The 23,380-nt window shown below is 50.3% G+C and overlaps 2 protein-coding genes across 2 annotated transcripts in view; one reads left to right on the forward strand and one right to left on the reverse strand.

Moving 5' to 3' along the window:
• Positions 1-319: 319 nt before the first annotated feature.
• Positions 320-11,861, forward strand: Anxa9 (annexin A9). The gene is made up of 13 exons (XM_005356978.2): positions 320-1,516; positions 2,130-2,220; positions 2,580-2,676; positions 5,140-5,234; positions 5,450-5,563; positions 5,789-5,879; positions 7,203-7,282; positions 7,400-7,459; positions 8,097-8,181; positions 8,316-8,411; positions 8,504-8,562; positions 11,038-11,160; positions 11,465-11,861. The coding sequence occupies exons 2-13, from the start codon at positions 2,146-2,148 to the stop codon at positions 11,525-11,527; spliced, it is 1,038 nt and encodes a 345-aa protein (XP_005357035.1). The 5' UTR covers positions 320-1,516; positions 2,130-2,145; the 3' UTR covers positions 11,528-11,861.
• A 551-nt stretch (positions 11,862-12,412) lies between these two features.
• Positions 12,413-23,380, reverse strand: part of Mindy1 (MINDY lysine 48 deubiquitinase 1) — a 13,359-nt gene continuing 2,391 nt past the window's right edge. The window contains exons 2-10 of the mRNA XM_005356979.3: positions 18,655-19,417; positions 17,066-17,123; positions 16,569-16,633; positions 16,084-16,242; positions 15,741-15,843; positions 14,846-14,988; positions 13,658-13,849; positions 13,257-13,409; positions 12,413-12,942 (exon numbers count right to left, since the gene is read on the reverse strand). Coding sequence (XP_005357036.1) covers positions 12,862-12,942; positions 13,257-13,409; positions 13,658-13,849; positions 14,846-14,988; positions 15,741-15,843; positions 16,084-16,242; positions 16,569-16,633; positions 17,066-17,123; positions 18,655-19,107 — 1,407 coding nt within the window. The 5' untranslated portion in view covers positions 19,108-19,417 and the 3' untranslated portion in view covers positions 12,413-12,861. The remainder of the gene's footprint in view (positions 12,943-13,256; positions 13,410-13,657; positions 13,850-14,845; positions 14,989-15,740; positions 15,844-16,083; positions 16,243-16,568; positions 16,634-17,065; positions 17,124-18,654; positions 19,418-23,380) is intronic.

The raw sequence follows: 23,380 nt of genomic DNA on the forward strand, positions 1-23,380 counted from the left end.
TGGGCTGGTGACACACACCTTTAATCCCAGCACTGAGCTGGCAGGGGCCAGGCTTGGTCTATATAGCGAGTTCCAGGACAGCCCAGACTATGTAGAGACCCTGTCTCAAAAAACAAAATAAATAATAAGCAAATAAAATAAAACTTAGAGAGTGACTGTGCTGGCTGGAGAGATGGCTCAGAGGTTAAGAGGTCCTGCGTTCAACTCCCAGTAACCACACAGTGGCTCACAACCATCTATAATGAGATCTGGCGCCCTCTTCTGGTGTGCAGGCATACACGCAGGCAGACCACTATACATAATAAATAAATAAATCTTTAAAAAAAGCAAACAAACGAAAAAGAGAATGACTCTGATTCTAAAATTGGAGTATGTTCTCCACTTGAGTGAGGACCAAAGCCAGCATATGACCGCCATAATAGAACTTCGTTACCGGAGTCCCCAAGCTTGTTCTCTGTGTGGAATAGCAGTGTCTATGTTGTGGCCCTCTCCTTCCGGGGTTCTGGGAGATCAAGGAAGACCATTCCTGCCCCAGGACTGAAGGCAAGAAAAAGACGGCTCCCCAAGCCTTAAGGGGTCAGCCCCGAGGTTTAACCGCTTAGGGTCCCCGAGGCTCCGAGGGACTGAGCGCCTGCCGCTGTGTGCTACCTCAGGTAGCACCCTGGAATTGCATCACCCTGAAGCCTAAACAGCCAGGGAACACTGGCAGCTAAAAGGAAACAGGGGGAAACTGAAATCCGGGCCCTGGGATCCTCCTCCATCTGCTGGCTGCCTTTGGGAGCGCGGTTCTCCCACGGTGCCAGTCTGCAGGGAACACCCTCTGCGTTTTTCTCTCTTGACTCTGCATCTGCCTTCATCTGATTACCTGTGCGCCCTTCCTTACTCACAGATATAAACAATTCCCATTCCTCCCCACCCGTGCTGGCTGGCTTTCCGAAGGCATAATCACAGGAAATTCTGGGCTGGGACCCCCTGTGGGGTGCAGGCTGGGGTGCCCTGATGGTATGTGTCCCAACAGGTTTTTCTCTATCAACCTTGAAATCAGCCTGGAGCCTGCCTGACCTACATTCCCCTTAACCGCCCCCCCTCCCCTTACCCCCAGGGAGTTGGAGCCAGTGGTAGAGACAGGTTAGAAGCAAGACTCAAGAGGCTAGGTTTCTGTGGTCCCAACCTGGCCCCGTAGGGAAAGCAAGGCACAAAGCCTCCTGTGTCCTCCGCTGAGCCTGAGAGGCTGAGTGGAGTTCACTTGCGTGGGTTAAGGGCCAGTTCCTGGGAGGAGAGATGCTAGGCAGGGAGGTGTTTGCTGGTAGACCCTGTACAGCCTGGTCCTCTCCCACGTCTGGGAGGGGCCGAGTCAGAGACAACAGCTGGGCTGGTCTGCAAGAGAGGTCATCTGACTGGCTGCTCGGTCTGGGCTCCTCTCTCCTCCTCTTCACCAGCAGGCTACCCAGGAGCTGGTGCCCACACAGGCAAGCCACCAGGCCGCAACACCCACCTCACCTCCAGCTCCTTCTGGGTAAGTCCTGGAACTGAGCCCTTATCTGGGGGAGGGAGAACTTACTGGTTGAGGGAGGAGTGGTGTGCTCCTAGAGTGTCTAGTCTATGCCCAGGTACCCATGTTCCTACACGGACAGAGACAACAGCCCGGATTCCACCTGCTGACCTAAAGACCCCACCTGGGGGGAAGGGCAGCAGGCAGGAAGCAGCTCTACAGGTAGGGGTTGGAGCTAACCTGTGGGGAACTGACCAGGAGCTGTCTCCCCCTCTCCCCTGTGCCCATCAGTATTGCTACCTCACCTCAGCAGTCGGAGAATCCAGGCCAGGGAAGGGAGGGACCTGACCTTCAGAAGGGGGCACCATCTCAGACTGAGGGTTCAGGGGCTTTGGGGGTGGGAAACCGTTGGTAAGCGCTGGTTCCAGCAGCCTCCCCAGCCAGTACTGGCTTCGGAAAGGAAGGGGAAAGGTAGGCGCTTCCTGTTGCCCTGATCTTCCATCCTTACACCTGTTCACAAAGAAGTTCGATATTCTGATATTCATTCATTTATTTCTGCAACAAAGGAAAGGCATGGATTGAGAGTCCCGGCCCAAGTGGGACGATCCCCTCAGCTAACTCCCATTTCCTTCCACAGGGAAGCCAGCTGAACCATGTCTGTAAGCAGTGGACCAATCGGAGCATCCCTGACCCAGGAGATCCTCAGCTCGCTGGGCCTTGCCAACAAGGTACGGGCTGTTGGGACTTCAGAAATGTATGTATGTATTCCGCAGTGCTGTGATTGCTCTTGCCTTACACTTGAGCAATCAGCGCTCTACCACTAAGCCACAAAATCCAGCCCCAACAATCAAGTTTAACGTGTCGTGTCCTCTCAGGGGCCAGGAGATGTTGGGGAAGAGGAAAGTAGAGATAGCTCAGTGGGGTGAACGCCTTGATGACCTGAGTTTGGTCCCCAGGACCCCATGGAAGCAGATAACATCCTTAGGAGTCCTCAGATTGTCCTCTGCATGCACCCACAATAAATGAAGAAGATGGGAGGAGGAGAGCAGGCTCCCCCTCATGATGCTACCTTCTCATGCTCTTGCAGACAGCAGCTTGGGGCACCCTGGGCACCCTCAGGACTTTCTTGAGCTTCAGTGTGGACAAGGATGTTCAGAAGCTGCTGAAGGCCATTACAGGCCAAGGTAAGCTCCTGCCCTTGGTGTTTAAGGGCTGCCTTTCACTGTTGATCTGATTTTTTAAATTTTATTTTGAGATAAGGTCTCATTTGTAACACCAGCTAGCTATGGAGACCAGGCTGGCATCCAAATCCTATCCATCTGCATCTGCTTCCCAAGTATTGGGATTGAGGGTGTGCATACCACACATAACAGGGTCTCAGCCCTATCTCAGGATGGCTTCAAACTTGCGGTCATCCTCCTGTAGCAGTTTCCTAGGTGCTGGGATTACAGGGAAGAGCCCCGCTGCAGGTCTGCCTTTCTCCCTCTCTCTCTCTCTCTTTTACAAATTTATTATTTTATTTTATATGTATATATATATATATATATATATATATATATATGTTTAGCCTGTATGTAGGTCTCTGCACAAGCAAGCCTGGTGCCCACAGAGGCCAGAGGAGGGGTTCAGAGCCCCTGGAACTAGAGTTTCAGATGGCTGAGAGTCACCATGAGGGAACTGTGCTTGGGAATTGAACTAGGGTCTCCTGGAAGAACAGTTGCTGTTCTGTGCCGCCACCACACACTTATTAAATAATAAATGTTTTAAAAAAATCTTTTTTGTTGCCGGGCGTTGGTGGCGCACGCCTTTAATCCCAGCACTCGGGAGGCAGAGGCAGGCGGATCTCTGTGAGTTCGAGACCAGCCTGGTCTACAGAGCTAGTTCCAGGACAGGCTCCAAAGCCACAGAGAAACCCTGTCTCGAAAAACCAAAAAAAAAAAAAAAAATCTTTTTTGTTTTGTTTTGTTTTTGATACAAGTTTCTCTGTGTAACCCTGGCTGTCCCAGAACTCTCCCTGTAGACCAGGCTGGCTTCAAACTCACAGTACTACCTTCCTCTGCAATCCCAAGTGCTGGGATTAAAAGGCATATGCCACCACCACCTGGCTTTTAAAAAACTATTTTTAAGAAGCCAGGAAAGCAGAGTTAGTGATGTTCTGGGGGTACTGGCGATAAGATATCGATTCTAGCGTGTCCAGTTCTGTGGCAGTGTGTCAGACCCCACTGCCACCTCCCCCGTGTGAGGTCAGGTTCATTCTTTCCATTCTCGTACACACGAGAAAACTGGACTCAGAGAGAGACTGAAAAGCTTGCCCAAGATCATGTAGTTTATAACAGGAGATCCGGGATTTTAAGCCAAATTAATGGGCCTCACCCCAGAAACTCTTTTAAAAATTTTTATTTCATTTATGGTTTTATTTTCTTCCCTTCCTTTTTTAAACCACCATACTAGGCCACTTTTGCCTGAATTAGGATTTGAGTCAGAAGCCAGATGGTAGCGTACACCTTTAATCCCAGCACTTGGAAGGCAGAGGCAGGCAGATCTCTGTGAGTTCTAGACCAGCCTGGTCTACAAAGTGAGTTCCAGGACAGGCTCCAAAGCTACAGAGAAACTCTGTCTCAAAAAACCAAACAAACCAAAAAAGGGTGTTCGTGTGTGTCTGTACGCATGTTTTTAATCCCGGCACAGTGGCTGCACTTCACCTCCTGCTGTTCCAGCCAACAGTTTCCACGCCACAGTTACCAGCCTGCTTCAGTGGCAGGGGCCTGGCTACTCGGACCAAAGCCTGGCAGGCTTCTGTTGTCATTGCCTCTAAAGGCAGCTTTAACTAAATCACTATTATTTTATTTATAAATAAAACTCGAGATTCAAAGTCTGGGGTGGAAACCAATTAGCTCAGAGAGGCTGAGCTCACCTTCTTTCTTTGCTGGTGCATCCCCAAAAGCATGTTCTTTCTCTCTGCCCTCCCCCCAAAAGAGGCCTTACCACTCAAACCCTGCCCTACTACTTCCTGTGTCTCTCTATCCCCCTATGCCCTCTGATGCTCTATGATTACTTTCTGTCAACTAGTTGCTAACTCAGCCCCCTGACCCAAGGTTAATTTTATTTAATTAATGAAAATGTTAACTCAGGGTTCACAATGTGATGAAATATCCCCATATGTGAATGCTGTGTCATGGAGACCAGAAGATCTTGGATTCCCTGCAGCTGGAGTTACAGGTGGTTAGGAGCCACCTGATCAGCTGCTGAGCCCTGAACTCGGGCCCTCTGAAAAAATAGTACATGCTTTTTTTTATTATTTTATTAATTAATTAATTAATTTGAGACAGGGTTTCTCTGTGTAAAAGCCCTAGCTGCCCTGGAATTAGCTCTATAGACCAGGCTGGCCTCAAACTCAGAGAGATCTGCCTGCCTCTGCCTCCCGAGTGCTGGGATTAAAGGTGTGCACCACCACCTACCAGCAACAGTCCATGTTCATAACCTCTGGGCCATCTCTCCAGCCCTCTGAATGTTTTTGGCATTTTCTTTGCATCTTCTCTGAGAACAAATGGAAGCAGGGATGACATAGGCCTGGTCTTCCCTTCCCTACTCTTAATTCTCTTCCTGTGAACTCCCTGGCTGCAGCCTGGTTTTGTCTCTTGGTTCAGGTGTGGACCACAGCACCATTGTGGATGTCCTGACCAATCGGAGCAGAGAGCAAAGACAGCTCATTTCTCGAGCCTTCCAAGAGCGCACCAAACAGGTGGGACCACTGCTTTTCCAGGAGCTATGGGCAGGATGGAGACCCCTGGAGGACGTGGGATCAGATCCAGCTGTAGCTAGCCCTGTCCTCCGGGCTAATCAGGGACTTGGTGGCCAGGCCTCTGATAAAAATCAGATTGCCATGATTCTGGGGCCTTCCTGGACCCATGCCTCTGTCTGTCTGTCTGTCTGTCTGTCTGGGGCCCACTTATGCAGGACCTCCTGAAGTCCTTGCAGGCAGCACTGTCTGGCGACCTGGAGAAAATTGTGGTGGCTCTCCTACGGCCTGCAGCCCAGTCTGATGCCCAGGCATTGAGGACAGCCTTGAAGGTACCGGGGGGGACAGTTGCTGGGTTGTCTGGGGAACAAGGACACAACTGAGAAAGGAAGGATAGCTGACTAACACTGACCTCTCCAGAGAGTGGGGCTAGCAGTCCCTCAACCCTCTTGTGACCCAGATGGAGAAGGGGATGGCACCTGTTCTCCAACCCTGTCTGCCATCTCGCTGGGCTAATGATATGTCCCAGGGTCAAGTGGTCTCACAATCTCTTGTAGGCCTCAGGTTCTGCTGGAGATGTAGCCTTGGAAATTCTGGCCACCCGAGCAGCACCCCGACTGCAGGAGTGCCTGGCAGTATATAAACATGGTAAGAATGTGTGCGGAGTCCCCAAGAGCTGAAGAGGGGTCCCCAAGAGCTGAAGGTATTGCGACAATCACTCCACCCCTACAGTGCTTACAGATCTGGGACCCTGGCTGACCAAATTCTATTCCCTTAAGGTCTCTGCTCCCGGCACCCCCACACTACTCCAGTGCCTCAGTCTCCCCAGGGGAAAGAGCCCTATGTGGTCATTAAAGAAAGAGAAACAATGATTAACTTAGTCTGGAGCCCTAGGGCCAGTTTCCCAGTGGTGACATTAGGCGCCCACAGTCCCAGAGGCCCCTTGTTACCTTCCCAGCCCCTTGCTGCTGCCTGGGGGACAGGTGGTGACCCGAAGTCCTGCCGTACCCATCAGACCCTGCCTCACCTACTAATTTGCGGGCTTTCCCCACCCTCATCTCCCGATCGTGCTCACAGTCCCTCTTTCTCCTTGGTTCTCAGTCAGTGCTGGTCTGTGTCCCTAACCCTCTCCGACCTCCATCATCTCCTCTTGGTTCTGTTTGCATCTTTCTTTTCCACCCTTTCTTTCCATTTTCCCCTGTTCTGGGACATCATAGTTTCCTGTGGATGAAATATTTTGAATTCATGATCTTCATGCCTCAGCCCCAAGTGCTGGGCCTGCAGGCTTGGGCCTCCATGGCTGACACTTTTTGTTTTCTCTTCCTTCCTCCCTCCCTTCCATCCTTCTTCCTGTACTAGAGATTGAGCCCGGGGTTTCTGCACATGCTAGTCACACTCTTCCACAGTCTTCACTGTTGGTCTTCCTGCTCCTGCTCACTCTCTGCCCTGTACTTTACCTACACATCACTTCCTAAACACCGGTGAGGGCTAGGCCCTAACCAGCTTCATAATCTGGGCTTCCCTGTCTCTAGTGACTTCTGGTTGCCTAGCAATGGGTGGGATTCCCAGTGGGAGGGTTTGGAGATGAAGCCACTTCCAGTACTCACAGCCTAGGAACGTTTTCAGAGTGGCTGCGATGGCGCCCATGGCTTCCATCCTGGGCACTATCAGTCAGCAAGGCACTCTGCAGAGGAGATGGATGGGTGGCTAGGGGGCTGGAGTTGACAGTTCAGCAGCTGAGAGCATAAGACCTGAGCTCAGCTCCCAGCACCCACATGGACGGCTCGCAGCCCTCTGCAGCTCCGGCTCCTCCTGGGCACCCCCCGCCCCCTTACACATAAATAAAAACATGAAATCTTTGGGGAAAAAAAAGGAGAACTGTTAGGGCCCAGTTGGCCAGGCACCTGACAAGTCCTAAAGCTACCTGCCCTGGGAAAATTCAGGAGTCAAAGGCTCCTGCCTCTGCCCCAGATTTCCAGGTGGAGGCTGAGGAAGATATCAGAACTGAGACCAATGGCATCTTGCAGGACCTGCTTCTGGCCCTGAGCAAGGTAAGGCTTGGCCTGCGAGGGAAGGGACTAGGCAGGGAGCTCTGCTGTCCTGTGAGCAGGATGTCTGGACAAAACTGCCCTTCCATGAAACCTCCTGAGAACAGTGTCTCCACTTAGGGGGGCCGCGAGAACTACTCTGGGGTCATTGACTACAACTTGGAAGAACAAGATGTCCAGGTGAGCAGAAGGACTTGTGTTTGTACAGACTCCTCCTGGGCCCCGTCCCTGGGCCCAGATCCTGTGTACCCATCTGTGCTCCAAGCCTGTTGCTGCCTTCACTGCCTCTGCCTCCCGAGTTCACAGAATCCAATCTCATCTGCTGGCGATTCTCCTCCTGTGGGCACTGGATCAAGCAAGCCTTAGCCCTCATCGTGGGGATCAGATTCTTGTGAGAGCAGCTGAGCTGAGCCCCTTTTTTAATCTTCTGTTTTGTTTGTTTTGTTTTTCGAGACAGGGTTTCTCTGTAACTTTGGAGCCTGTCCTGGAACTAGCTCTGTAGACCAGGCTGGGCTCCACAACTCAGAGAGGATTAAGTTCCAGCCTCCCAAGTGCATACGCCGCCACCACCACCGGGCAATCCTGCCTCTTTTTATTATTGTTTATTTTTCTTTGAGTCAGGGTCTCTCCTAGAACTCCTAATGTAGACCAGGCTGACCTCCAACGCAGAGATCCTCCTGCCTCTGCACTATCCTTTTTCACCCTCTGTCCCATTTTCTTCACCACAGTAGATTCTTTGGGTACATCAAAACCATGGCTTCCAGGCTCCAAACTGTGATCCTGCCCCCACTCTTCACTGATTCCTTCTCTTCCCTAGGCACTCCAGCAGACCGGAGGATCCAGTACAGCAAGTCAATGGGTCCTGATCTTTACACAACGGAGCCCTGAACACCTCATCCGAGGTACCCAAGCTTCCTTATCCCCACCTAGCTTGCTCTACTGATGAGTGTGACAGCCAGTGGTGGGGTCACCCTTCCTGTGGTAACAGCCCCACACACCAACTTACCTTTCTAACCACTCCCTACACATAACAAAGTGTTTGATCAGTACCGGAGATGTACTGGGCAAGAATTGGAGGATGCTGTCCGCAGCTGTTTCCACGGAGATGCTCAGCGGGCTCTGCTCAGCCTGGGTAAGTCTACTCAGGATGTATGAGGGATTTTTACTGGGATGGGAAGCTGCGGCCCTAGATGTGGCTCTCTACCCTCTCACCTTGGCTTCTAGCTTCCATAATGAGAAACACAGCGCTGTACTTCGCTGACAAACTTCACCAAGCCCTTCAGGTAAGAGGCACACTGCTTCCTGTCCTGCCCTTCAGACCCGAGCCCAGTGGAACCTCTGTGGAACCCCCTAGCTACTGTGTTCCCTGAGTTTACAGACTGCCTTGTCGCAGGCAGGGGAGTGAGTTCTGGTTAGCACTACATGAGTTACCCACAAGGCACTAAAGTTTAAGTCTATCTTAATGTCTATGTACCAAAACCAGATGAGCCTGTTTTGTTGTCAGAGGGGAAGGTGTTAACTGTCCCAGTGGTTCTCACCTTCCCTAATGTTGCAACCCTCATGCTGTGCTGACCCCAACCATAAAATGATTTCATTGTTACTTCACAAGTGTAATTTTGCTACTTTTATAAATCATAATGTAAATATCTGATATGCAGGATATCTGATAATCGACCCCCTGTGAAAGGGTCCTCAGACCTCCAAAGGGGTCACAACCCACAGGTTGAGAACCATTGCTCTCTATAAAGAATAACTGCCGGGCATGGTGGTGAAAACCCTAAATCTCAGGGCTCAGGAGGCAGAAGCAGGAGCACTGTAAACCCCAGGTCAGCCAGAGCATCCGGGACTTTGGAGCTGTCTCTGACGCTTTACTCACGTTTCAATTGCCCTTCACAACTGCTCATTGTCCTTGTTCAAGTAGATGAAGATTATGAAGAACAAAGAGCAAATGTCCCGAGCACTCCGGGCCTCCTTTCTCTCCAATTGGCTAGATTTATTTATTTATTTGGTTTTTCCGGACAAGGTTTCTCTGTGTAGCCCTGGCTGTCCTGAAATTATGTAGACCAGGCTGGCTTCTAACTCAGAGATCTGCCTGCCTCTGCCATGGTGGCTGGGATTGCCCCACCATGCCCAACCACCTTGGCTGGATTTTATTCCTATTATTTATCCTCAAGTTTGAGGGAAAGCTTGGTGGTAGAATGTGTGCTGAATTTGCTCAAGGCCCCACCTGCCATCTCTGTAGCGCTCTAGTAGACGCTGGTGAGCAGGCATGGTGGTGATGCCTTTAATCCCAGCACAGAGGAGGCAACTGCATCTATATAGAGTTCCAGAACAGCCTGGGCTACATTGCGTCTGCTGTATTATTTATCTAAGAAGTGGTCACTTTGACTTGAATTTGACAGAATCTAATAATTTTGCTAGATGAACTAGGTCTCTGAGAATATATACAAAAATATCTGGGCAGTGGTGGTGCATGCTTTTAATCCACTGGGGAGGCAGAGGCTGGCAGATCTCTGAGTTTGAGGCCAGCCTGGCCTGTAGATCAAGTGCCAGAATGGCCAGCACTACACAAAGAAACCCTGTCTTGAAAAACAATAAAAATAAAAAAGGGAGTGTAATATATGAAAGGTTGGACAGAGAAGCCTCAGCATCATGCCGCACTGATGACTGTTCACATGACAGTCTATATACGCCCTTGCTCAGTCATTCAGAGATTTCCATCTTGACAACAGATCATTATATACTTAACTGAGAAGGCCAGCTCATTATAATGAGTCAACACCAGGATCCCTTTGAAGACCTGTGGTTATCTGTCTCAGTTCCTGATAGGGAAACAACAAATCTGTGGGCTACAAGTGGCTCACGGTGGAGCACTGACTTGCTGAGTCCATGAGGAACACACGTAAAAGGAAACACACATCTTAGTGTATTGAGATTTGGAGACCAGAATTCTTGGATATAAAAAGGTATTATTTTAGGAGTCAGACTAGCCAAAAGGGCAAACACTTGTAATCCCAGAACCTGAAAAGAAAAAACAAGAGGATCACGAGTTCAAGGCTTGTCAGGCATGGTGGCCCACACCTTAAATCCAAACAGTGTAGAGGCAGAGGTAAGCGGATGGATCTCCGTGAGTCTATGGTCAGTCTAGGGTTCACGAGACACTGTCTCAAAAACATGGATCTGGAGAGATGGCTCAGTGGTTAAGAGTTTCTTGCTCTTCCGGAGGACCCAAACTTGATTCCTGGCACCCACGTCCAGCAGTTCACATCAGCTCCAAGGGATATAAGACCCTCTTCTACCTCCGCAGTTCACATCAGCTCCAAGGGATATAAGACCCTCTTCTACCTCCGCAGTTCACATCAGCTCCAAGGGATATAAGACCCTCTTCTACCTCCGCAGTTCACATCAGCTCCAAGGGATATAAGACCCTCTTCTACCTCCGCAGGCATCTGCACACGTGTCTCATACACTCACACAGACGCACACACAAAAACATAGAAATATATCTTTGCTGAGCAGGGCGGCTAATACCTAAGTCCTAGCACTCTGTGTGAATTTGAGGCCAGTCCAAGACACACACTGAATTCCTATCTCAAAAAAAAAAAAAAAAAAAAAAGCCGGAGAAGCCTGAGGATGTAGCTTAGGGGTAAGTAGCATGTTCAAGGCCCTGGATCTGATCCCCCAGTACTACCTCGCCTCCACTCCCTCCCCACCCAGGCCATTCACCCCCTGCCCTCCCCTATCTGTCTCTTTTCCAGGAAACTGAGCCTGATTTCCAGGTGCTGACCCGAGTCCTTGTCTCCCGGAGCGAGATCGATCTTCTGAGCATTCGGGCTGAGTTCAAGAAGAAATTTGGGAAGTCTCTATATTCTTCTCTCCAGGTGAAAACTTAGCTCTCTCCTCTTCAAGACATGGTTTCTCTGTGTAGCCCTGGCTGTCCTAGAACTCATCCTATAGACCAGGCTGGCCTCTAACTCAGAGAGCCACCTGCCTCTGCCTCCTCAACTGAGGTTGGCTATTTCTTAACCTGGAGCCCTAGTGTCCCAGCTCCCCTCCCCCACCTTTCCTTTTGTTGAGTCCTGTCTAGACGATGAGCTATTTTTTGGCACAAGGTTGGGAGGGTTACAATGCTTAGAGAATGATGGTGGTAATGAGTTTGTCTGACCCTGAGTCCCTCACCTGCAGGGTACAGTGAGAGGGGATTGTCACTCGGCCCTCCTGGCCCTGTGCAGAGCCGAAGACATCTGAGACCTTGTGGACCCACCCTGACCCAGCATTCAAGAATCTGGGGATTCCCATGTTTGGTTGAACACATGGGAGACCCCCAACAAACACCATATACCCTAACTTCCTCTTGAGGCTGGACCTCTAAATTTCTTTGATATCCTTGGATTTCCCTCATCTCTAGCCACATTTGGGAGGAGGAATGGGGTGTCTTTAATAGTGTCTGCCCTAGACATCAATCCATACCACGGCCAGAACATCTCCCTGCTAGTTGAACCCTTTGCCAAATCCACTGTCTTTTTAAGTTTCCTGGTTAAAATTTGGGCAGGTCACAAAGGGAATTCCAGGACAGGCTCCAAAGCTACAGAGAAACCCTGTCTCGAAAAACAAAAAAAAAAAAAAAAAAAAAAATTTGGGCGGGTCAGGACATGGGTCAGGAAGAGGCCTTGGAGTAGGAGGCGTCTTTGAAGTGGACTTAGCCATTCCACAGGAATCCTGGTTTTGCCCCAGCGCTGCACTGAGCAGTTATCAGCACACCCCACCCTGAGGAGTCTCCCTTCAACTTCATCATCTCCCCTCCCCGGGAATCCCAGGCAAGATAACCAAGAGTGGACACCAGGGGATCAGAACTAGCCAAGGGCCATCGACATAAACTACCAGCCTTGGAAGTCTCAGTAACTTTCCCCCAGTCCATCTGTCCCTCTCCAGCGAGAGCTGAGAACAGCGCTTCCCACAGAACAGCGATCTAAACCAGGGAAGAGGGAAGTTGTCACGTTCGGGCTCCCCCTGCTGGCCTGTGCGAAATGACAGGCAGGCAACCCCTAGATTCCCTGCCTCCTCCCCGGTTCACATTCCTCAACTGGGTCAAATATTTAACCCCTCTGCTCCAGGGTAAGAAAACAACATATCTCAGGAAAGAAATTTTATTCCAGCCCCCTAGGAAGGCATTAAAATAATAATAAAGATAGAAACCCAAATCAAACCCTGAAGCAAACGGAGACAGGCCTGTGGGTGGCCAGGAGCAGCTGGACAGGGACAGGCAGGGACACAGATTCAGGTACCGCACCTATCAGCGTGGGTCTTTATGTTCATGTGAATATCCCAGGAAAGGGAGCTGGGAACCAGAGACCACCCAGCCATCCCCATAGGGCCCTGTCTGGGAAGAAGAGAACACTGCGACACCGAGGGCAAGGATGGTACCAAGTCTGACCTTGGAGGCACCTGCTCTGACCCCCAGCAGTGCACATCAATCACCCCGTAAGCCTCAGGGGTTGAGGTGTGTGTGTGGGGGGGGGATCCTGCGAGCAAACCAGTCAGCCTCTGAAAGAAGGGGCGTGTTCATGCTGTATGGGGCAGAGTTAGAGCAGCACACAGTCTGACTCAGGCTTTGACCTCTGCCTCCGCTCTCCAGCTGGACGTCCAGAAGTGGCTCCTCTCCCCTGTGTGGAGGTCAAAGACATCCAAGGGTCAAGATCAAAAAGGGGTGCCTCAGAAGGGTTTATGAGGGAACGCTTGCAGAGACCTGTACAAAACCATATGCACCAGCACTCGGGAGGCAGAGGCAGGCGGATCTCTGAGTTCGAGGCCAGCCTGGTCTACAAAGGGAGTTCCAGGACAGGCTCCAAAGCCACAGAGAAACCCTGTCTCGAAAAACCAAAAAACAAAAACAAAAACAAAAACAAAAAAAACCCCATATGCATTCTGCATCAAGCAAAGCCAGTGGCCCTGTCTACCGAGAGAGGGGCAGGCTCACCTGGGGCGAAGGCGCCCTTGTTTGCACAGGCTGGACAGCTTGCTGCTGCTGATACTCCTCTTGTTGAAGTTGTTGGGCCAGTTCCAGGTCACTAAGGCCCAGCATGCCTTGTGGCTGCTGCTGCTGCTGCAGGGACAGGGCAATCAGATAGTCCTAGAGAGAAAACAAGTCACAAGATGGGCTAAGACCAATTCAGGCTAAATTTCATATTTCCTCCAAATTCCCCAGCTCTTCCCTTCTCTAGTGGAACGCAGTCATGTCTACTATCTGTGGTGGCAGGAAATACACCCAAGCAAGGCAAGGACCTAAGGGTAACACGAAGAGACTGCGTGGGGCAGCCTTCAGCCAATAGAAGGCATGAAGTTCGCTTATAGGACACGGCTCCGAGGGCCCCTGCACACCTGGTCCACCTGCAGCTGCTTCTCTGGGGAGCCGCCCCCACCTTCGGCTCCGTGGCTCTTCCCTAGGGAATGACTGAGGTGGAAGTCAGAGTCACAAAAGCAACTGTCGCCATCCACGTTATGCAGGCTCTCCCACACCACCTGCTCCTCCTGGAGAAACCCCTGGTCAGTGACCAGAAGGTACAAGTGGCTCTGCGAAAGAGAGAGACAGCCAGGGCTGGAGTGTGCGTCGGCTCAGCTGCCTGGGGAATCCACATTCCCTGGATTTGGTCCCCAGCACACACCCCTTACACAAGCTGAAAAGGACAGCATACAGATGGGACAGGAGACACAGAGACAGTTCACAGTCAGCCAAGAGAATCAGTGTGCCGACTGGAGCTTAGCTTAGCACTGTGAGTCCCATAGTTGTTAAATCTGTGTGGCTGTGGGATGCTTGAATACAGGTGAGTGCTGTGATTATCCTGGTTAAGGAATCACTGGGGCTCGGGTACTGGGTACCACACCGACTCCAGCTTCCTGCTCTCTGTTTACTGATGTCTATAGAGATAAACCCTTTTGAGAACCAGAAAAACGGCATGGTGTCGCATGACAACCAGCCCTGGGAGCTGGAGACAAGAAGATCAGCAGTTCAAGGCAAGGCCAGGGGTGACAGCGCACACCTTTAATCCCAGCTCTCTGATGCAGGCAGACCTCGGAGTTCCGGCCCAGCCAGGGCTGGATGGGGAGTAGAGGAACGAGCAGGACCGGTCTCTTCTACTCAATTCCTAGAGAGCTCCGGCTTCTAACCTGGAAAGACTGTTGTGTGTTCTAAAGTCCCACTGTCCCTTTCCTGCCCTTGATGACAGGCGTATTCCTCATAACCGCTCTGGTCAGTGTCGTTTTCAGGTAGAAGCATCAAGAATAAACGCACTGTGCCATTCTCTTTTCCTGCATATATTCCAATATATAGAAAGGCTTTTTTGTCACCCTGAGTCCCAGAGTGAAGATGGTATAAGACAGAATAGAGCCAGTTTGCACTGGACATGTATCAGGAATTAGAAACAAACACTTGTGGCAAACCACAAGGATTTTAGGGGCTATCTGTTACCATGGCTTAGCCTACTTTATCCTGCCTGACACACTGACCCCAGAGAAAAGGGCTCAGGGAAATGACATTGTTCCTGCTCCCCTCCTCCAAAGCCCCATCACCTTGTGCTTAGTCATCGTGCTAAAGTGGTTGTTTCGAAAAAAGACACTGAGTTCGTCTTCCTTAGCAGTTGCTGTGAGCTCACACAGGCCGTGGTAGGTCAGCTGCGCTGCGGTGGTCTCCAGGAACTGCTCTGAGATCAAACCTGCCAGAAGGCAGAATATGCGTGAGCCTTGGATTACATCCAAACCCATGACAGGAAAAAAGCAAAACAAATCAAAAGGGCTGGGAGTCTGACTCAATTTTAGATCTTTGGGCAAGATCCTGAATTCAGTCCTGGGTGGGGCAGCACACGCCTTTAGCCTCAGGACCCAGGAGGCAGAGGCAGGCTGGTCTCTATGAGTCCAAGGGCAACAGGCCCCACGCAGCAGCAGTTCCAGGTTAGCCAAGGCTACACAGAGAGACCCTGTGTCAAAACGAAAACCCCTAAGCCTCAGCAAAGCCCCAAAGCAAACAAAACAAGGTTTGTCCAAAAAGTCCCAGGAGCCTCCGAAGCCCCTTTGCAAAGCCACCCTAGTATGGTTCAGATTTAGACTCTATGCTTAGCATGTGCAACGCCCCAGGTCTGATTCCCAGCAAGGCGTACACATACATGTTGAAACTTGGTGATTCATGCTTGTGGTCCTGGTACTCGGGGGGCTGGAGGCAGGATCAGAGGTTCGAAATCGCCCTCAGCTACAAAGCCAGCCTAAGCTAGAAGAGATCCTAGAGAAGCCCTGTCCTCAGAGTTGAGATGAAAACCCCTCCTTAAAGCCTGACCGCATTTGCTCAATCAGGACAGCTAGGGGTTGCAAGGGCGCAATGTGATCTGAGCGCTCAGAAGGCTGAGGCAGGAAGAGCAGGAGTTGCTCAGCTGCCTTCACGCGCGATCACAAGGAAAGAGGGCACCGCCGTTACCTTCGGTCACGAGGTTGGGGTCGCTGGAGTGCTTGCAGGTGATTATCTTCTCCACCAGCTGATTGTAACTCAGTTTCCCAACAGCACTCACAGCCTCAGGACTCTGGGGATTCGGATCGGGTGGGACAGAAACAAAGAGATTTTAATTTTAAAGGAAGGAAGCGGACCAAGCCCCTAGGACTGTGACTGTGATCAAAGATTCCTGAACTCTTGATGTCCGAGGAGCTGGTCTTATTTGTGTGTGGTTTCCTGGTATTGGTATGTGACTCCACCCAACAGTATTAAAAGTCAAGGAATTCTGCACCACTTCAGGCTCCAAATCCTATCACTCCTCAGTCCTCACCTGTGGATCCACAAGCCAGCCATGGTACAGAGGGATGCCCAGCAAGTCAAAGATGCTGCATTCGGGCGTGTACTCAAAGTCAGAGACGCCTGTGAATCGCACATTGACATCCAGACCTGTGGCCAGTTTAGGGAGCACAGTCATTGCGTCGTCCACGTTCTGGGGGGAAAAGACAAGGCAGGCTAGTCCAGCACCCTCCGCCTCTCACGCCCATCACCCCGAAACAAGTCAGAAGTCCTGTTGTTCACCTCTGGCCTCGAACTCAGAGATCTGCCTACCTCTGCCTCCCAAGTGCTGGAATTAAAGGCGTATATAATACTATGCTGGGCTGCCCCATTCTCTCTTTATTCAATAATAGAGATGCCAATTCCTCCCCCCACCCCAGAAGATACCAAGGTTAGGGAATCACCCGCAAAGGCTTTTCAGTAGGTCCAGGGTCCCCCGCAAGCCTGCAGCCCCTATGTCCACTGCCCCTCTTGCCTCACCTGCTGAAAGTTAAGTTGAAGGCCCTCAGACTTCTCCTGGGGCTTGATGGATAGGAGGCAGTTTCCTGTAAGACAGGAAACTTATCAGCCCACCCTACCCTGCTGGTTGTCCCAAAAGCTGGCTTCCTCCCCTTCTGGAGAATGGGGAATGCCTCAGGACCATGGATTTTCAAACTCTAAGCCAGAATTTTAATTTCTCAGAGGAATAAATAAATTTATAGAGGTGAAAGACCTACCTGACTGAAAGCCAAGGACAGCGGCCAGGGCTGCACGTCAGTGGTACAGTCCTTGCCCAGCGCTGTCAAGGCTGGTGGTTGATCCACAGCACCAGGAGTGGGGTGGGAGGGGAGAAACTACAGGCAGAACTGGTGCTGGAACTCAAAAGTTCTGATACCTTGATCTTTTACTCTCCAGCTTTACAGAAAAGACACGGACTCTCCTTGCCCTCGGTGCCACACCAGAGGTCCAAATGAGCCCCTGCCCCATGAGCCACTCACCGAGATGTGTCATGAGCTCATCTGATGTGATCACTTCCTTCTGAGGGGGCAGCTTCACCTGGAGGGAGAAGGGGGTCCTGTGTGAGCGTTTACTATCAGCAGTGGAGGAGGTACACATGGAAAGAGAGGGGTCAACCTAGGCATGGCGGCTCATGACTGCAATCACAGTATCCAAGAAGCTGAGGCAGGAGGAGCGAGGCCAGTCCGGCTTACAATCCCCCAAGAGCAGCTGGGGGTGATGGTGCACGCCTCTAACCCCAGCACTGGGGAGCCCGACGCAGGTGGATCTCTGAGTTTGAAGCCTGCTTGGTCTACACAGTTAATTTCAAGTCTGTCAAGGCTACACAGTGAGACCCTGCCTCAAAAAGCAAAACAACAAAAGGCAAACAAACAAAAAAAGGAGTCAAAAAAGAGAGATACAGGAGAGAGATTCAGGGGTAGGACCCACGGTGGGGGGCTCGAAGCCAGGAGAGGGAAGAAATGGGAGGTGCTGCCAGGCATGCCCAGCCTGAGGTAAACTGCAGCTGGCAGGGACTGATTGGAGATTTAGGACTGGCTTGAGAAAAATCAGGATGGGGAAGAGGGCCAGAGAAGCAGACTCCCAGTATTTTCTTAGCCCACCCCCCCACATGAGGACTCATCTCCTGTTAGGAACTTCAGTGAAGCTCTTCTGTGTGACTGAGACTCACACATGCTTGCGAGGTAAAGGCCGGCAGAAGGCAGGCTCTGACACGCTGGTGAGCCACCCCAAGGCAGCCCTGACTTCTCAGCGAAGCTGCCCGAAGCTGAGAACCCCAACAGTGCAAAGCTAATGCCCACTGGAATCAAGCAAAAACACTGGAACTTCAGAGGTGGCCCTCAGGGTCACACTCCTCCCGAGACACGGTATCTCAGGGTTCTGTGTTGATACCCATCAACAAGGGGACTTAGAGACGGGCCCTCGTGTGACTGTGGCTTCAGAGACCCTCAAGTTTGCAGCACCAAGGCCCATCTGTCAGTGTTAGCTGCTGGCCTGTGCGCTTCAAGGACTTTCTGGGACCTCCAACAAAGCCACCCTCCTGGCAGGCCACAGACGTGCAAGCCTGAAAAAGAGCTTCCAAAATGCCGTTACTGGAAAGAAGTCCGCAGGGGAACCCTGCAGCGTTATCTGCCCAGCCAACCATTCCCCACTAGGTAAGACGTCTGTGTATATGAGGCTGTAGTAACCTTTATACAGCACGGTATTGTAAGGAACGTTTGTGTGAATGAGACTGTAGTAACCTTTATACAGCACGGTATTGTAAGGAACGTTTGTGTATATGAGACTGTAGTAACCTTTATACAGCACGGTATTGTAAGGAACGTTTGTGTGAATGAACCAAGCACATTTGAAAGAGAAATCTATGGCCATCTTTGCCCCTGCCCCCCGCCCCGGTTTTTCAAGACAGGGTTTCTCTAATGTCTTGAAGCTCACTCTGTAGATTAAGCTGACCTCAAACTCATAGAGACCCTCCTGCCTCTGCCTCTGCCTCTGCCACCACCACCCAGCATCTGAGGCTATCGTAATTGCCCAGTGCCCCGCAGTTCACAGGCTGTGTTCTCTGACTTACCTTCCACCGAAGAAAGAGGGTATTCATGATGGCCAGGAGAGGACAAGGGCCATTGGTGCTCTGGGTGATGATGGGGGTCCGCTCTCCCTTCCAGGGGATCCACTTGACACAGTAGAAATCGAGATCAGGCTGCTGGGTCCTGGGGGACTGGGGAAGTTCCTGTGGCCTAGAAGGTGTCTCTATTGTCTCCACCTCAGATGATGTCCCACATGGACTTGAGCTAGCTTCAGGAGGAGGGCACTCGAGATTTTCCCCATCCTGGGCTGGTGGCAAAACTTGGTCTTTCGATTCCTGTTCTCCACCTGCTCCATCGGCCTCTGCGCCACCCTTGTCCTGAGGGCTGTCTGGGGCGTGCTCCTCTGGTCCAGATGGAGCCTCGTGGTTTTCAGATTCAACAGTTTCTGCACTATTGGCTTTACTGGGGGCTGGGGACTCCACCTGAGGTTGTTCCATTGTGGGGTTGCAGTCAGTTGAGAGGGACAAAGGGGTTTCTTGACCTCAGGGACCTTGCTTAAATGACTCTGATAGGCACAAGAGAGACCTGGCCAATAAGGTCATTGAGTTACAGAGCAAAGGGAACAAGAGAAGTCTGGAAGTGAACAGTGGGGAAAGCCAGTTTGGCTTCCAAGTCAGCTTTTCTCAGTGGGCGTACACTGAAGGCCTTGGCTTGTGCAACCTTTAACCTGCTGTGACCAGATGCGACTGCCAAGATTGGGCCTCCAGGCTCAGAAGGGAAGGAAGATACCAGGTGGAACTTGCTTTCCTGAAACAGAAAATGACAGAGGATGAAGAAAAGAGAGAGGGTCTGAGGAGATGCCTCAGGGACTGGCTGCCCTTCAAGGGGACCTGGTTCAATTTCCAGCACCCCAGGACATCTCACAGCCATCTGCAACTCCACTTCCGGGGGACCCACTACCCTCTCTGGCACAGCCACACAGGCAAAACACCCACACAAAAGAGAATTAAACATTTTTTTTTCCAGAAAAAGAGAGAAGGGAAAGGTAAGTGCAAAGCCAAAAGACCGAAGAAGACGGCTAGATAAAAAATGCTAAAACTATCCTAAAGTGGGCTATGTTTCCCAAGCACATGTGAGACCCTGGGTTTGTTGTTTCTCAAACAAAAAAACAAACAACAGTCCTTGCAGCTACTAACATGGTGATGTTTAGCCTGCTTGTTAAAGACATCTCATCAGTTCCAGACACCAAACCTCGCCCCTTCCCAACATTCTGAGCACATAGGCTGCTCCTGTCCTTACAGACACCTTCTCCCGGTTTACTCCAGGGACCAGAGAGCAACCATCATGTGGTTGGGGTGAGGGGTAAAAAGGTAACACCATCTTCGTATATTTTGTGCCAAGCCGGTAAGGTAAGGAAATCCGGCTCCTCAAATGACTCTATTTATTTATTCATTTGTTTGTTTGTTTTGGGGACAAGTTCTTACTATGTAGCCTTGGCTGTCCTAGAACTCTGTGAGTAGACCAGGCTGGGCCCAAACTCAGAGCCACCTGCCTGTCTCCTGAGTGCCGGGATTAGGTGTGTACCACCATGCCAGGCTATGGCCTAGAATTTTCAGTGAGGCTCCTATGTCAGCCACCCAGGTGCTGATGTTAGAGGCCTGTGCCATCATGCCCGGCTCTCAGAAGACTTGGTGGAACCTTACACAATCCCAAACCAACCGCAGCAAAAAGGCTCGGGAGGGGCTTCCTGTAGGGAAGGGAAATGTAGGTCATGGGGCTTGTGGTGTTGGCTAAGCAATTCCATAACTTGGGCATCCCTGCAAAGACCGAGAATATTCTACAGCAGTGGTTCTTGATCTTCCAAATGCTGCGACCCCACGTTGTGGTGACCCCACAACAATAACGTTTAATAAGTAGCATTATTTTCGATGCTACTTCATAACTGTAATTCTGCTGTTATGAAGTGTAATGTAGTATCTGTGGTCTTAGGTGACCCCTCCCCAAGGGGCTGTGACCCACAGGTTGAGAACCACTGTTCTAAAGAGCCACTTCATGTCATCCTCCATCGCATTGCCTGTCACACCACTGAAACAATGGACAAGGAATTGAAATTTCCCCCGGAATCTCAAGCAGGGAGAAGAGACACACCGAGCCTTGAAGCAGCCAAACAGGAACCTGTATCCAGGAAAAAGATTTCACAGAGTTCTAACAACTTGTCCAATAACCTTCCAAGGTAAGGCTAGGACCCAAACCTTGACCTACCTAGCTGGTGAGCTGTGCACTGGTGAGCTGTGCACCGGTGAGCTGTGCACTGGTATCTGGCTTTCTACTTATTTAGGACTCTGAAGATGGACTTAGCAATGTCACCAAATCACTCTGTTCCTAGACCTAACATGGCCACATTGAATAAAATCTCTTGTTGTTGTTGTTGTTTTTTTTCCTGCTTTTCCCTATGATTATTTTAATCTCATTACATTTATTTAGTGTGTGTATGTGTGTGTGTCAATGTGTACATACCTGGAAACCAGAAGAACACTTTCAGAAATTCGTTCTTTCCATCCACCATGTGGGACCTGGGGTCAAACTCAGGTCATCCAGCAGCAAGAGCCTTAACCACTGAGCCATCTCACTGCCCCTACTTTTCACTATTAATTCATTTCTTTGAATTGGCTTATTGGGGACAAGAGGCCAAACCTGGCTTATTAGGGCTGCCCAAGGCACAGGCTCTGATCATACCACTAAGGTATGATCAATAACAACCAAGGATGGGGGCACAGAAAGTGCTCCCCACAAGCCCCTCCAATAGATTGCTCTCCCCGTCTGGAGCTGACACCACAACTCCTCAGTTTCTGTTTGTTTCCAGCAGAGCCAGCACCCAGAGATAGTCTCTTGCTCACTGTTTACATGGAATACAAAACTTCTGTTAATGATTTACATTTAAAATACTCCAGGGGTGGAGAGGTGGTTCAGTGGTTAAAGGCATATACCACTCTTCTAGAGGACCAAGGTTCAATTCTCAGCACCCACAGAGGGGTTTACAAGGATATGGAACCTAAGTAGCAGGGAATCTGATATCCTCTTCTGGCTTCCGTGACCATTAAGAACATGTGCTGGAGAGATGGCTCAGAGGTTAAGAGCATTGCCTGCTCTTCCAGAGGTCCTGAGTTCAATTCCCAGCAACCACAGGGTGGCTCACAACCATCTGTAGTGAGATCTGGCGCCCCCTTCTGGCCTGCAGGCATGCACACAGACAGAATACTGAGAATATTGTATACATAAAAAACACTGTGGTATGGGAGTGTGTGTACACTCAATAAATCAGTGTAAGGCTAGAGAGATCCACTGTGGTTAAGAGCACACTTGCTCTTACAGAGGACCCAAGTTCAGTTCCCAGCATCGACATAGTAACTCACAACCATCCCTAACATCCCTTCCAGGAGACCTGGCATCCTCTTCGATCTCTGAGGGATTACTCATCCACATAAAATAAAATAAATTAATCTAAAAACATTTTTTCCTTAAGAAAAGGAAGAAGAAGAGGAAGAAGAAGAAAAGACCCATTAGTTAAAACAACACATCCTGGCCGGGCGGTGGTGGCGCACGCCTTTAATCCCAGCACTCGGGAGGCAGAGGCAGGCGGATCTCTGTGAGTTCGAGACCAGCCTGGTCTACAGAGCGAGTTCCAGGACAGGCTCAAAAGCCACAGAGAGGGACTGGAGAGATGGCTCAGAGGTTAAGAGCATTGCCTGCTCTTCCAAAGGTCCTGAGTTCAATTCCCAGCAACCACATGGTGGTTCACAACCATCTGTAATGAGGTCTGGTGCCCTCTCCTGGCCTGCAGGCATACACACAGACAGAATATTGTGTACATAATAAATAAATATTAAAAAAAAAGCCACAGAGAAACCCTGTCTCGAAAAACCAAAAAAAAAAAAAAAAAACATGTGGACAGACATAAAGGAAAACTATTGTGGAATATTTATAACTGTGTGAAAATGTACTGTTGTGATTGGTGTAATAAAGAGCTGAATGGCCAATAGCTCAACAGGAGAGTATAGGCGGGACTTCCAGGCAGAGAGAGGATTCTGGGAAGAAGAAAGGCAGAGTCACCAGCCACAGATGCAGAAGCAGCAGTGACGAGCCTCATGGGAGAATGAAGATTAAAAAATATGGGTTAATTTAAGTTATAAGAACTAGGTAGACTATGCCTCCCCTAAGGCTGAGCTTTTGTAATTAATAAGAAGTCTCCATGTCATGATTTGCGGGCTGGTGGTCCCAACAAGAAAGTACTCCTACAGAAAGCACACACATATATATATATAAAATGCTCTGGGCTGGAGAGATGGAGAGAGGGTAAGAGCACTGGCTGCTCTTCCAGAGATCCTGAGTTCAGTTCCCAGCAACCACATGGTGGCTCATAACCATCTATAGTGAGATCTGGTGCCCTCTTCTGGTATGTGTGCAGGCATGCAGGCTAAATAAATAAATAAATATTTAAAAAATTTAAAAAATTCTCACAGGGCTGCAGAGATGGCTCAGAGATTGGGAGCACTGGCTGCTCTTCCAAAGGTCCTGAGTTCAATCCCCAGCAACCACATGGTGGCTCACAACCATCTGTACTGAGATCTGGTGCCCTCCTCTGGAGTATGGGCATACATCGAGGCAGATTGTTGTATACATAATAAATAAATAAATCTTTAAAAAAATGCTCACATGCCGGGCGGTGGTGGCGCATGCCTTTAATCCTAGCACTCGGGAGGCAGAGGCAGG

Source organism: Microtus ochrogaster, chromosome 21 (genome assembly GCF_000317375.1).
Source record: "Microtus ochrogaster isolate Prairie Vole_2 chromosome 21, MicOch1.0, whole genome shotgun sequence".
NCBI classification, from domain to species: domain Eukaryota; kingdom Metazoa; phylum Chordata; class Mammalia; order Rodentia; family Cricetidae; genus Microtus; species Microtus ochrogaster.